This window comes from Anser brachyrhynchus (genome assembly GCF_964034855.1).
Source record: "Anser brachyrhynchus genome assembly, chromosome: 5".
Classification (NCBI taxonomy): domain Eukaryota; kingdom Metazoa; phylum Chordata; class Aves; order Anseriformes; family Anatidae; genus Anser; species Anser brachyrhynchus.
In genome coordinates this window covers 43386041-43400793 of record NC_137699.1, presented here as the reverse complement: position 1 = coordinate 43400793, position 14753 = coordinate 43386041, and the positions used below count along the sequence as shown (strand labels likewise).

At 46.1% G+C, this 14753-nt stretch overlaps 1 protein-coding gene and 1 long non-coding RNA gene across 13 annotated transcripts in view; one reads left to right on the top strand and one right to left on the bottom strand.

Annotated features, from left to right (window-relative positions):
• LOC308195492 overlaps positions 1–2265 on the bottom strand; it is a 30615-nt gene extending 28350 nt beyond the window's left edge. For 8 of the 10 annotated variants that reach the window (XR_013951542.1, XR_013951543.1, XR_013951544.1 and 5 more), the window contains exon 1: positions 15–2265. This is a non-coding gene — a long non-coding RNA (uncharacterized lncRNA). The remainder of the gene's footprint in view (positions 1–14) is intronic. The other 2 variants (XR_013951550.1, XR_013951551.1) reach the window with 2 other exon arrangements.
• Positions 2266–2677: 412 nt separating this feature from the next.
• SPTLC2 (serine palmitoyltransferase long chain base subunit 2) overlaps positions 2678–14753 on the top strand; it is a 74928-nt gene continuing 62852 nt past the window's right edge. For all 3 annotated transcript variants that reach the window (XR_013951471.1, XR_013951472.1, XM_080592795.1), the window contains exons 1-2: positions 2678–2856; positions 13209–13403. Coding sequence is in view for 1 of the 3 variants with exons in the window: in XM_080592795.1 (XP_080448921.1) it covers positions 2743–2856; positions 13209–13403 (309 nt within the window). In the remaining 2 variants the exon portion in view is untranslated. The remainder of the gene's footprint in view (positions 2857–13208; positions 13404–14753) is intronic.

Genomic DNA, 14753 nt, shown 5'->3' with positions numbered 1-14753 from the left:
GACTTGTTACTTACGGCCTGCTCTTCCCTTCGACTCATTTCATTTTTTGATACAATTCCTTGCTTCATTCAGTTGGCTGAGTAAAGCTGTTTGCTCCGCCAGCTCAGGGAAATAGTATTGTTGAGACCTAAAAGGAAAATTAGAACTTGAATTTGTTGCTCTGAGTTTCTTTGGACCCTCTGTTGTGTAGCCACGTAGTCGAGAGAGACAAGCGGCAGCCACCTGCGTACACAGGTATCTCATGTGTCCCGCTGAGCCATGTCAGAGCTGCCCAGGTGACACCAGGAGCTCTGTGGGATGTGCTTGGTGCTGCTTGTGGCAGCCCCAGGCTGGGACCTGTCTCCACAGGTATCCTGGCCTCTCCTCTCACTACAACCCCAGGGTGAGAGCGACCTTCCTCTGTGCCGGGGGGGGCAGGTGTCCCTCAAGCACCTACATGTGGAAGGGGTCTGGGCTCTAACTGAACAGATAATGGGGCAGTGAGATCCAGTGCCGGGCAGGTGAAGCACTTTATCCACTCTAGAAACAGGACATAAGTAGATGAAGCTCCTGCACATACAGGTGGGCAGGGGCATACTGAGATCCTTGGCCTGCGGGCCATCTGCCCCCCGTAGAGCAAGCTGCTCAGTACAATTCAATCTTATCCAAAAGGAGAGGTGCCATGAAGAAAATACCAGCAACCGACTATGGCATCGGGGAAAAATCCTTCAAAAAGGTTCTGTAGTATGTAGTTCTCCTGTACACTTGTCTCTCATATGCTCACTTATTTTCGTTTTTCATTCACTACCTTCTTTTAATTTCCTCAGAAGCCATTTTGACTCTGCAGAAACTCTCCCCTCCTTGTCCAGAAAAAGCTCAGCAGCAAGAGCTGTCCATGCGCTCCTTCTCCACCAGCACTAGTAACCGCACCTGCACTGAAGCAAGTCCACTTGCACAAGCACCCAAACGCTGAGCACAGGCAATTGCTCCTTTGATCCCCACGTCCTCCCCAGCAGCTCCAGTCTTCCCCATGCTCCTGTCTTGTAACACGAGAGGGGACATGGCCCATCCCATCTCAGCCGACAGCTCTGGCTGGCTGCACACCGAAACCAGGTGAAGAAAGAATGTTTCTCAGGCAAGTCCAAACCTGCTTTCGTGGCAGTCAAGATATGGGAGTGGCCGCAGACAGCAAGACAAGGAGTGGGGCCTCACACAGCTCTAACCCTACGTGGTCCCACACCCCGCCTGGACTTGTTACTCCGAGCCTGCATTTGTACCCTCATTACAGAAAGATCTCTTCTCCATAGGCGACTTGGAGATATGAAGCGTATTGGACACGTGCTGCTGCCCACGTGCTGCTGAAACCAGCCATAAGGCTCGCCCAAGTCTTCTAAGGGAAGGAAAAATGACTGGCTCCTTCATGGAAGTTACTTCACTTGTCCTAGTAGCCTTACCTTCATTTTGAATTTGCAGTGAGATTCATGAGAGAGGCCCCAAGATGTGACTATATCATACAGGAATATAACTATCAGTAAGTGCAAGTTAGAAAGGATGAGAATATTCTCTCGAATTCACCTGGCTGTCATTGTGTTAACCGAGATTTGTTCCAAGCGACATTCTAGGAAGCACCACGGCCCTTCCCCTTCAATTACACCCCAGGAACCAAAGGTCGAACCGCCACCTCTTCAGTGGGTGGGTACATGCCTTGGGCTCGCTTCCTCTTCCTCAGTGTTGGGGGGAAAGAAGGGTAAACATCTCCCCCTCGCCTCTCCCTGCGCTGCACAGAGCCTGTTGGGGCTGTACAAAGGGCAGGGCACACAGATGCTTTGGGGTTTCCTCCCTGCGGTGTGCTCTGCAGGGCGTTGCTAACCCAGACTTTACTAAAAAGGGCATTATTTACCCCAAACTAAACGTGGCATTTAGGATACCCAGCGCTGGCCTCCCCAGCCACACGGGCGCCGTCTCCAAGCTCCCGGGGATGACGGTGGAGCAGGGCCGGCCCTCAACCCCAGTGCCAACCCCGCTGCCTGCAGCCGTGCCCTCAGCTCGGCCGCGGGGGCCGTTAACGGCCGACAGCCGGGCCTCAACGGGCCCGGACCCTGGGCCTGGGCCTCGGCCTGAACCCTGAGGGCCCACAGCAGCCCCGGCCCCTTGACGGCAGGCAGCAGCCGACCGGCCTGATGGACACCCGGACTGACTGACAGACACGCGGACCGACAAACGCCCGCCCCACCCGGCCCGGCCCCGCGGCCGTTGTGGCACCTCACGCGCCGCCACCGCCCAACGCCCAGCCCCGCCCCGCCCTGCCGCCCGCCCATTGGCTGCCGCCCCGCTCCTCCCTCCTCCCATTGGACGGAGCCCTCCGCCCGCCCCCGCCCCCTTCCCTCCGCCGCCGTGCCGCGATTGGCTAGCTCGTCCCCTTCCCTCCGTTCCCGGTTCCGTCTCCGCCAGCTGATTGGGCAGCGCTCTCCCTCCGGCTCCGCCTCCCCTCCGAGGCGGGGCGAGCCCCTTCCCCCCTCCCCACCCGAAGGGCTCGCGGCTCCTCATTGGCCCGCACCCCGCCGGCCCCGCCCCCCGGCGGCGAGCCCCGCCTCCCTCTCGCCACGCTCTCCCCCGCCTCCCGGCGAGGCACCGCCCCTCACGTGACGCCCCCGCCGCCGATTGGCCGAGGCGGCGGGCGCTCGCGCTTCCGGTGCGGCGCGGCGCGGCGGGGCCGGCCGGGGCGCGGCGGCTGCGGGAGCTCCGCGGGAGGCGGCGGCGGGCATGGAGCGGCCCGGGCGGGCGGCAGCGGGCGGCGCCCAGCCCCGCGCTAACGGCTGCGGCGCGGCGCACGGGGCGCTCCGCAACGGCTTCGTGCGAGGCCTGCCCGGCACGCAGGTGGGTGCGGCGCCGGAGGAGGTGACCGGGTTTGGGAGGCACCGGGGGGGAGGGAGCGGGTGGGGGAAGGCGGCCCCGGCACGGCGAGGGAGCCCCGCTGCGGGCTTCCGTGGTACGGGGCGGGCGTCCTGGGAGGGCGCGGGGCGTCCGCGGCGCTGTCACACAGCGCTGGGAGCGGGGGCTGCCGAGGGGGCAGTCATCAGGTACCTCAGGGGCAGCTCGCGCGTGTGGGCGCCGTTCCTAACTGGTAAAAAAACAAAAGAAAAGAAAAGAAAAGTAAGGATAGAGGGGAAAATGATGCTTGTGCAAGAACGCCTGTGACTGGGCTCCTGAGAGAGGCGAGAAGAGATGGGCGATGGAGATAACGCGAGCGTGTTGGTGGGAAGAGGAAGGGAAGGAAAGGCGCTGGTACAAGGAAGTGTTGCAAACGCGGGTGGCTTATCCCGAAAAGCCTGGAGCCTGTGAGAGTGTAGCTGAGATACGGGACGGTACCTCACTGTGGCCGCCTGGGGGGCTTCGTGGGGCAGGGAGGCTTTGTCTGTTTTAATCAATGTGAAAAAATGTGCTTAACCCTACCTAGGACATCTCTGCTGTAAGCTACTTGAGTAAGTCTTACTAGATTTTTTTTCTCCCTATATAAAAGTTTAGGTGCCAGTGAATTATTCTTACGCCACAGATTTCAGGTTGTCCTCACAGTTCCCACTGTGGTGAGAGACTCCACCAGCTCTTTACCGCTATTCTGGCGTGAGCAGAAGAGGGTGAAAATGCTCACCTTAACGTAGGCTGCGTTACTTTGTCCCCTGCTGGGGTCTGAAGTGCTGCTCGTTTCCCTTGGTAAGAGGAGAGGGGGACCTGCTGCCTGCCGAAACTGTGCGGGAGCTGACTTTGGCTGCCTTGGAGATTAATGAAATACCAGCAGCGGCTGGGAGAGGAACAATTTGAAGTTAGGGTTTCAGCATATAGAAACCCTTCTGTTGAAGTACTGAGCTAAACAACAGCTCTTTCTCCTCCTTTCCTGGGAAGCCCTGCGTTCCGATGACTTTGATTCTGCAAACAGTTCATCTCTGTAGCGATTCACATGCAGTGAGCGCAACAACCTCACTGTAGGCACCTTTGTTAGAGCAGGTCGAAGAACCACCTAGCAGTTAAAAATTGTGGGACGCTGGAAAAAAAGTGAGTAACTTGTTTCTGACTCTGTATACAGTTAAGGAAGTGCATGATTAGGAAAAGTAGTAACTTATGAGTGGGTTCAAAACTGTTGTAGTGCCATGTAACACCTACCACACCGTGTGAGATGGGGGCCTGACATCCCAAAGGGCATTGTCCTGACAGGAGGAAATGAACTCAGCCAAGAGAAGGAAAGTCAAGCAGAAGAACAATGAAGTTACCACTCCAAGCTGCGCGTGATTCTGCTTCTTCTGTCCTTTGGTCTGTTGGAGAAATGCTATTTGGGATCTATCGAGGCACTTGTGGGAATAATAGAGTGAAGGCAAAATTGCTGTTTCTTCCTGCAATACAATTTGAGACTGGAATGTGTTTCTCCAATGCAATGTTTTGCTCTGAAGCAAACAGATAATATTTTTTTAAGACTTCGTTGAATAAATAAGTTCCTGTTGGAATAGGGAGATTGGGGCGTATTGAACAGGACAAGGTGCCCTTATTTTCCATGATAACTTACAGCAATCTGCCTGTTACTGTGAACAGAATTTCAGTAGTTTTTTTAGGCGTCTTAATTGAGCTTCTCTTGTTAGAATGGCTTCTATTATACTTGTAGAACTTGGAGAAGAAATAATCTTAAACTGAACAAATAGTTGGAACAGAGGGTTTAGTTCTCAAGTTCTTATTTTCTGTTGTGCACACTATCTCCAAGTCAGTCACATAGGAGCTGGAGTAATTCAAACAACTTGTAAATTCCTTGATGATTCTGGAAGGTCTTCGAGCGCTCTGCTGGAGCGGTCTCCAGATAGCTTATTGTACGCGTCCTTTAGTAAACAGAGTTCCATACTACTTCCTCAGGAAGGGAAGGAATAGTTTGGTTTAAAGAGAGGAGGAGGACGGAGTTGCTTTCCTTTAAAGCTGTTACACATCCTGAATTTTCACAGCTATTAAAAACAGCAGCATGGATTTTTTTCCTGAAAATGTTGTTGTGTACATGCTGAAAATAGCTTTCGCTGTCCTGTGATCTGTGTGTGTGCTTTTTAAGAGAACAGGCTGATTACTTGTAGGCTCATCTCCTGAGATGATTCAGGGGGCAGTGGGATGCTGGCTTTGTCCTGGTTTTATAGACGCTTTTGGCCGGTGTCAGACTGAGCGTGACTTCTTTGGGAGAACGTGCTTATGAAGCTGCGTGCAACAAACACGGGACGTTTTTCTCATTACAGGGAGTTAATGACAGCAGCGATGTGAATAAACCTTACTTAAGATGAAAGCTATGATAAGATAACGATTTTGATTAACTGCCCTGTGCACTAATATAGAAAGGAATTGGAGTACAGAATTCTGTTTTTTTTCCAAGTGTCTGTGCAAGTATAAATTGCAAGTACTTATGACAGACAGGAAAAAAAAAAAAGCCTTGTATCTTAACTAAATCTCAGACTTATTCACAAGGAAGTGAAACTGCATTGAGTACTGTGTCCGGTTTTAAGCTCCCTAGAAAGGCAGTGACATATCTGCATGAACCTCTGAATCCGTTGGGGGACTGGCAAGAAGCTGAGGAGGCTGGAGCACATGAGTAGAGGCTGAGAGAGGCAGGCTTTGCTCGGCCTCAAGGTTCCCTGCTGCCCATTTAGGTCTATTTAGGTTATAGAGAAGATGGTGCTAGACTTCCTTGGAATTGTGTGGCAATGGGGTGAGAACCAACGGATGTCTTTTGGAAGAATGGGAAACTTTTACTAGATAGGAGAACAAATATTATTTCCATGAAAGCAGGAAAATAGGAGGAGGAGTTTAGCAGAGAGGTGGTGGACTGTCCATCCTTGGAGGAGTTCAAGTCTAGGTTGGACGTGGCCCTCAACAACCTGCTTGGACCTGGGGTTTGGATGAGGTGGCCCCTGGAGGCCCTTTCCAACCTGGGCTGTTCCACGACAGCACAGATAGATGGATTGCAGGAGAGTATGCTGAAGTTTAGACATAGTATTTAATCCTTGAACCCCTGTAAAAATGTATCCCTTAGGGATTTTAGCCTAAGGCTAAAGGCTAAGCCTAAGGCTTGCGTCAGGCCCGAAGAAAGAAATTACTACTTTCTGCCTCCTGCTTGGCTTTTTGATTGACTGCGAGTAGTGCTTCAGTAACAGAAAACTGAATTGAGTGGAAAATTGGCTGACCTAGAAAAAACTGGGATCTCCTTCAGATGGGTTTAATTGATAAAACTGTGTTTCTGAAAAGCCTATCTGTACATCAGGATACTTCTCTAATACCAAATTTAATTATGAAAGGCTGAGCCTTTGTGAAAGGAATAGCTGCACAATATTTAGCTGGCTAAATGAAAATTAGAAGCCATCATATTAAATTAGTAGATGTAGTGTCATTGTCAAATGTGTTTGAAAATTTGTGTGTCTGTCCTAGTATAGGAACCAACACTTGTGGTAGCTGCTGGTGTGGCTGGTTTCTCCTACATTTGAGTGTGTGTTACTGGAAAACCAGTTTGGATAAAATATTAAGATCGTTCAATTATGTTGGGACTGTCATTTCAAATTAGGCTAGTGATAAGTCTTAAATGCTAAAATAAATTGTAAACATATGCAAGTTCCCTTTTTGTTAGTGTACCTACTTCAGTGATGTCATCATGTACTACATTGTATTTTCCTAATTGTACAGCAAAAGCTATTTATGTGTTCCTAAATGTCATGCTTTCCAGTTGCTGACCAAAAAACCAAAGCTTTATCTTACTTATCTACTGACTTCTCTCTAGTAGGAGCATAAAACATTGAAGGCCTTGTTGAAGCTGGGGACGTAACTACTGACCTTCATTAAGAAATCACTTCTAGGAAAAACAAAACAAAACTATGTTTAGTTGAAAAGTGCAACCTTGAAGTCGTCTTATAGTTGAAGAAGCAGCAGTTTAAAACCCACCGCTTCCTGAACTTCTCATGTTTGGAGAAAGGAAAAAAAGAAAAAAGAAACGAAAACCCTACCACCAACAAAAAAACGAGAGTATGTTTTAATGAACTTTAAGAACGGTTTCAGAGGTACCTGAGAGCCTATGACTTGGTCTGTTAGTGAACCACTGGACTTCTGTCTTTGAAAATTTTCATTGTAAACTGCACTCATATATATATATATATATATATACACACACACACACATATACACATTCAGTCATTATCAACATGCTGTACAATGCTGTACACCTCAAATCAATTGAACATACCAGCTAAGGTAACGCTTTAGATTTAAGGTAATTAAGGTACCTGTATCATTTGCTCAGTTATGAAGATTGTTCCTGTTTGTGTGGATGTGGCAAGTACATCTTAGTTATCAAAGGAGTGAGGAATTCATTGGGAATCAATACTTGCAAGCCAAAATACTTGATAATACCTACCAACAAGAACAAATATTTAATTAGGAATAGGTTAGAGTGATAAAGTCTGTTCTGTAAAACAAGTTTCCCTCCTGGGACTTTTTTTGAAGGGTTAAAATGTGTTGCAGAGCAGTGCCTTCTAATTTTGGTAGCGAACACATTTTAGTGTTTTTACCCATGCAGCAGTTTGAGGTCTGAAATCGAAGAACAAAGCAGCACAAGAAAAGGGACTGGAGGTGACAGGAAGAAGGTACCACGGAATACAGTAATACCTTAGATGTAGCCGCCTATGGGGAGCGATCGCTTAATGCTGTAGTTTCTTTAGTGATTGATTCTCGTAATTCTTTATAATAAACGTGACTGCTTTTGGCAGCAGAGATGTGTCCTAGAGGAGAGGTGCGTTCAGTGTCTTTCCGTGTGTTCCCTGTAGTTGGCAGGAATCTTTGACAAAAAAGCAATCAACACTTGGAAGCAGTATTCCAGATCATGCATCTAAAAACAGAAGCTGTAAGCCTGCTAGTAAAATTCCTACAGTATGTGTTGTGTGTGTTAATGAGAAGCTACTAAATTTTAATTAGAGTTGTGCTAAGTTGTGTTCCAGCATAAATACACCTTCGAAGGTATTTACATCAAGTCTGCCAGGTTCATCAGACTGTTTTTCCTTGCAGCAAGAAATAGAAGAGTCTCCTTAACACAGCACATTGTGGTTTGCCCAGGTTAGCAGCATAACCATCGCTCTTCCTGCGTGTTGTGCTGGTGACATCTGCTCTCCCTGAAGTACGTGCCTGCTCTACAAGATATTTAGCTTGGCAGATGCTTTTAATAAGCAACTTCATGTAAAAGATTCCTTGATTAAATCCTGTTTCTGTTGTCTGCGGTAGTGTCCACACATGTTGCCGTGTTTACGCAAGGCTTTTGTCTTCTGACAAAGCTGCTGCAATGCTCCTGGAGGTTCAGCACGGTGACCTGCCCTCGGTCTGAGTGCTTGCCTTCTGGGCGCTCCCGTGCATCTGCCCACTGGTACTGTGCGGGCTTTGTTTAGAGTTAGCTCTCAGCCGAGCTGGCTGCTGACGCAGGTATAACAAATACACTGAAACCCCTTTTTCCTATCGGCTTTCAGAAAGGCGTTTTTAATGAGCAGAAAGTCAGGCTCAGAATAACGCCAGCTTTGTGTGGGACCTGTCGTGGCTGCTGGCAGTGGGAGTATAATGCTGAAGTCTGTATCTGTTCGCTGGATTCCTTATACCCACTTCGTAAATCCATGACATGTGGTATGGTGCTCCTTCTCTGAAGATCTAACCAAATCTGGGTGAGGGAAACTAGTGCAAGGCGCAAGTAAAAACAAGTTTTCTGTTAACTGCTTTTTATTGTTTGTGTTTTTCTCATAACCCCGATAACTGTTAGAGCTGTCCGCACATCTAGTAAGATAGCGGAGGTTGTAATTGGTTAATCCTGTGATTAGCTACATATCTAGTTGTGAATTTATGCTTGGTGGGGTGGCTAAATGGGAACCGTTTTGTGTAGGTGACACCGTTCTGTCCCTGATGTCAGATGGCCTGTAATCATGCTAAGGTAACTGTAAGAGATAGTGCAGTAAGATTATTACACATGATATTTTCATACTTGTCATAAAAGGATTTGAATAACTTGAGATAGGCAGAAAATCCTTTTCTGTCTGTGTGGAGCTGTAATCTGATTCCCAGCTTGATCCCCAGGCTGAAGGTACTGCAAGATCTGATGCTGTCTGGAGGCTGTTTAACGTACAGCTTTGTGCAGTAGTTGGGCAAGAACATGAGTTTAGGTGTACTTGTGCTGCGTGTGCACAGCCACGATCCCACCCTTCGTACCAGAGATACTGTCCCGCTACTTGTAGGGATTCTCATTTGTAGGATGAACCAGATCTGAAGTGAGTTTTGTAGTGCCTTGTGAGTTGGAACTGTTTGTCAGCAGGCTGGGGAGATGATTATTATTAGGTGCACTGATGTGTTCAGCTTGGACCACAAACGCAATCCTTTCTGGCTGTAGCTATATGATGCTGCTCCTCAGTAATTGTTGGTAATAATATTGTTTCCTGGGGTTTGTTTTCCCCCAAAGCTTGGAGCAGCACAGGCATTACCTGCAGCTGATTTGGGATGCCCTTTCTTTGCTGCCTTCTGTGACCAGCTGCCTGGTGCTCTGTTTTTTCTCTTGCAGCTGAGTTACTTAATGGGATGGTGCTCTTTGGTGTACGTATATTCTGGGCAGTGTTACCCCAGGAAACATACATTTCTGTGAGCATACACCTGCTTTTTTGAACCACACGCTTAAATGAACACTGACTTTGTCATCTCCACTTAAATGTGCAGTAAATTCTTGCTCAAAGGTCATAGTTTGCTTTGCTATGATAAGGTTTATTTGCTGAAGCCATAAAAGTCTTAATCTCGCAACTCTTTTTTTTTCTGAAACTAAGCTGTACCCGTCTTTTTTCTTGGTCTCTGAAACTGAATGTGCTTCACCTTTGCAGCAGACTTGGAGCTCGTAGCATGTAAGCTTTTGAAGGCTAACATGGACTTCTAAAGCGTTCTTGAACAAATAGGCTTGTACCTAAAACGTGGCTATGAACATCTCTTCTACAGGCAGTTCCACAGTGTTGTATGTACAGTCATTGTATGCTTCATGAAGAGTCCACATAATTGTATTCAGAGTATTTATTTAACATTTAATTCAGATACGATAGCACAGATGTTTCCCAGCTTATCCTGTAGCTGATACAAGAGTATAAGGACGTACAAGCACACTGGTGGAAGAATACCAGGAGGTGAAATAGATTTGAGTATGTGTTGAATCAACAGAGATATTCCCAAAAGGGTCTTTCTCAGTGAAATGTTACTTATGGCAATGTAGAACTTGTTTAGTTTTAGCATTTTCCACAAGCAGAGGCACTTCTAAAGAACTGGAAAAAATAATATTTACATACTTTTTTCTGATTAAAACAGCATTTTATATACGTTATTTTTATGGTTGCTAATTTTTGGTAGTAATTAACCTCAGATGCATACCCTTAGGTTATAACCTTTCATCTCTTCCAGGTGAACATCCACTTACCTGTGAAAGACATTAAAAGCCTTGATGCGATCTCTATTAGATGCTAAGTAATTTGAGAAGTAGTCCCTAGCATTTGTCTGTCTGCGCATCCAGAAATCAGCTCCTCGTAGACAGCCACAGGTAGTAGACATGTCATATGTCTCCTCCGAGTAGCTGCTGTTCGCAGCCTAGTCTGGCAGTGCGAGGAATCAATATTCGTCTGTAATTCGTCAAGCTGTGAGACTGTAGTAACTCGGAGCTTTGCTGCATGATCTTTCTCAGGTCTGGATGTGGTAAAATTCTACAGCTTCATGAATTGGAGCTGCAGCGATACAGTTGAGGGATCTTGAGAGTAATAGTGAAGAGAAAGCTTTCATCAGTTTTCCTTTGCAGTGTTGTGTCACCAAGTCTGTTGGTTGTCATGCTGCTTCTGCCCTTCCTGCTCCCTTAACAGCTGTTGATTCTTGTATGCCGAGGGCTGTTGCATGAGTTTGTAGCCTGAAGGTTGCTTGGGTCTAATAAATAGCCCTCTGCAAATCACTGTATATCCAGCCTGGATCAGTTCAGTGCTGGAGGGATGCTACGCTGAAAATCAGATTAGCCTTAGTTGTGCAAGGCAGAGAGCAATGCAGATGGCTCAAGGTGGAAGCGAGTGGGACAGGGGAGATCCTTTGGTTGGCACTGTTCCCGAGGAAGGCATATTATGAAGCTGTGGCCTTGATTAAAGACCTTTAAACTGGCTTCATCTTAGCTGAAATGTGGTAAGCCTGGTGGTTCCTACACCTGTTCAAAAGCTTTGAGCTTAAGCCACCACTGTAGGCAGTATGGTTTTAAAGATACTTCAGTATTAAACCCTGCCTCAAAGCACATCAGTTATTTTTAGTTTAGCTATTTACATCTGGCACAAGTGCTGCTGCTGAAAGATGCTCCCGTGGTGTCTTTGCTGTATTGTTTCCATGCATGCCCCAATTCCAAACGTGCACAGCCCCAGTGACTGAACTGAGACTGAAACTTGATTTTGCTCTGCTGCTATCTCGGTGTTGGCAAAGGGTAAGAGGCAGAAATGACTACTGGGGGAAAGATGGCATTGAAGTTTGTTGCTCAATTCTTGACTGCATAGCTATAGCATAATTGTATCTTAAGAGCAGACCCTGGTTTCTGGAAAACTATGTTCAAGATAGTAATACCAGGCTTGAAATGCAGACTTGCTTCAGCATCTGGGATGAACAGTTGCTGGTTTTCAAATAATGCGGTGTGTGGTTAGGCAAACAAGTGTGTGCGCTTTCATTGATTCCTAGCTGTTATAGAGGCTAGTACAACTCTGGCTTCCTTTCCCATGTGATAATAGTATGGATGCGGTGGGAGAGTAACTTAGGTTGTTCTGCTGACCCCCACCCCTCACTCTTTGCTGTTGTCCTTTCCTGATGTATTTAAGATTATCCTCTTCCATAGGTGTTGATGTTTCTTTGGCTAGAATATTTAAAAAATACATTTCTTCTTACATTTGCCTATAAACTGCATTTTGAGTACAGTCCAGAGAAATTCAAATGGTGTCCTATGCAAATCCTTGTCCCAGCCCTCTTCTCAGCATGCTGTTAATATAGGCATTTATTGAAGCTGATCTTGGCTCCCAGCTATTCCTATCCGCATCTGGCAACACCCTTCATAAAGTATTTGGACACCGTAAAGTTACAGAATTATATGCCCATAAGTAGTCTTAATCTGCCTAGATTCCTAGGCTTAGGGAAATGGCTATGACTTCTGCCAGGTAGTACTGGCAAAAATAAATAAATCTGTTTTGCAAGGAGTAAGACTTCCCGGCTTTGCTGGAAGTAGGGGATTTATGTCTTGGACTGTGTTGTTTCACACACAGCTGTTCTATGATAGGATGGCTGTTCTGTAACTTTGAAATACACATAGCAATGTGCATCTAGGGCAAGGTTTCTTGGTTTTGATCCACTTATTAGATCTGTTTTTTTAATTTGTTTCTTTGAATGAGTAGTCTAGTTAACACTGTGACATTTTTTCCCACCCCAGCGTTATGTTGAGTGAGCCTTGTAGCTGCGGAGATTTTCTGAAGATACATTGCAGTGATCATACTTGAGATGCCCACGTACTATACAACGGGTCAAGTTCTTATTTTCAGGAGGTAGTATTGAAGTAACAAGATGACTTGTGGTCATACACACTTGTAGCGTGTACTTTGCACAGAAAGCCTTTCTTTGTTCTGGGTGCTGACATATATGCAATGTGGAGCCTGTACACAATGACATTTTGTCTGACATGTCCACCACATGGATGAGGGCAGCATTTACGTCAGCATCTTTAGGCTAAGGCTATGGAGACACACAGATGATACTTGTTTTCTTGCAGTAATGTAGGTTTCTCAAGTAGAGTCTCCTTTGTTACAGTCCAGTTAGTTTTTCAGTTTTCATAATCCTGAGAATGCATTGTTTAGCTTAATAAAACTATTCGTTACTATTTCTGGATTTCTTGTTTGTGTTTTCTCTGCAGTAGGTCTGGGAAGTCTCACTGCTCTGTGACTTTGGTTATATCAAAACTTGGTGGACGAGGAGGCTTTGTCACAGCAACCTTGTGTATGGGGGCTGATAGTGTTTGTTAATAACAACTGGACCTAGCTGGAAGGGCTTTGAGACAGGCAGGGGGAATGCACAACTTGGAACCCATCAGAGTGACTACTCAGAAATGCCTGCCTGATGTTTTGTTAATAAGTATCTCACAAGTACCTCTCTTTACACTTTTGCTTCAGGTAAATCATGTTGTGCACAATGGAGGATTATACAAAAGGCCTTTCAATGAAGCTTTTGAAGAAACACCGATGTTGGTTGCTGTGCTGACCTACGTAGGCTATGGTGTTCTCACTCTCTTTGGGTATCTGCGAGACTTCATGCGGCAATGGAAGATTGAGAAGTGTCAAAACGCAATAGAAAGAGAAGAACAAAAGGTAACCACTGGGAAATACCAATGTTTAGTGGGAAATTGTGTGGCCGAGGCTATAGTTCAAGTATTTCTTTGTAGAGCAGTATTGCTCTGTTTTCTGCTGTTTTCCTTATCTTCTAAATACCCAATATGTTATGCTACTACTGGTGTGTGGTTATACAAAAAAAATGTTTTAGTTGGGTTATTTTTTGGTGGACCAGTTACGTTGTCTGCTTCACTGCAAAGCTGTATCAACAGTTACATCAACATACTGAGAGCAGCAGAAACAAGGGTTTGAGGAAGAGAGAGACTTGATCTGCCAGCACCAGCAGCTACGGAAGTGCTACTTGAAGGATCTTCCAACCTAGACGATTCTGTGATCTGGTTTGAGTTTCACAGCAGTGGGAGGCTTTCTAATGCTGCTCTTGTGGCCGTCTGTTTCGATTTGGAAACATGCTATTAATTCTCTTTAGCTTGAGTACTTGCAAAGAAAATCTTGTGTGTAAGAACCTGAGCACAAGCTGGATGATTTTAAACTCACATGAGGTCCAAGACACTACTAGTGGGTTAGCTAATAAGTAATTAGAGGTACTGACTCCTGGTTTAATGATAGCATTTAAAAAAAAAAAATATTAATGATGGCTTCTGCTACCAGGTAAAAGGTCTTGCCAGCTCCAGCAGTTAGTCTGAGATAGATAATTTTATGTTGTTTAAAATCATTTTTAGAGTCCCCACTGAGGTTACAGTTAAAAAGCTGCAGTTCACAAGGCATTTCCTGCTAACCCTGTGTGAGCCCTGTTAGCATAGTGCGAATACCAGTGAGCTTTGCTCCTGAAGTGGAGTGGATAGGCTTACTCTTGCTCATTGGGGTTCTGGTTTTCTCAGCCGCTTTGGGGAACTGATCTGGCTTAAACTTTAAGGCAGTCTGATTTTTGCTTGCTGGTTTCTGGTTCTCTGGGTGGCCACACGAGCAGTTGGCTATCAGAAAATAAGGGTGGGGGGAGGCAGGTCAGGAATGCAAACGACTATGGATGGGAGGGTGGAGGAGAAAAGACAAGACTCCTTTTGGAGGCAGCACTGGGATGAAGTTGACATTATATTATGGTAGATCAGCTAAGATACAGTAAAGCAACCAATGCCTAAAATTGTTTCACAGTAGCTTCTTTGTGTAAGTACCATGAGGTGGAATTAAGCTGACTCATAGTAAGGCACTTAATTCCAAAATAGAAACATCCTTATAGGAATTTAACGAAGAATATATACTACATATTCATTAAAAGTACAGGAAGTTAAATTGACACTATTTCCAAAACTGACTTCTGGAATCAGGAAGTAAAATCTTGATCTGTTATAGCAGTTACAGTATCTGAATAAG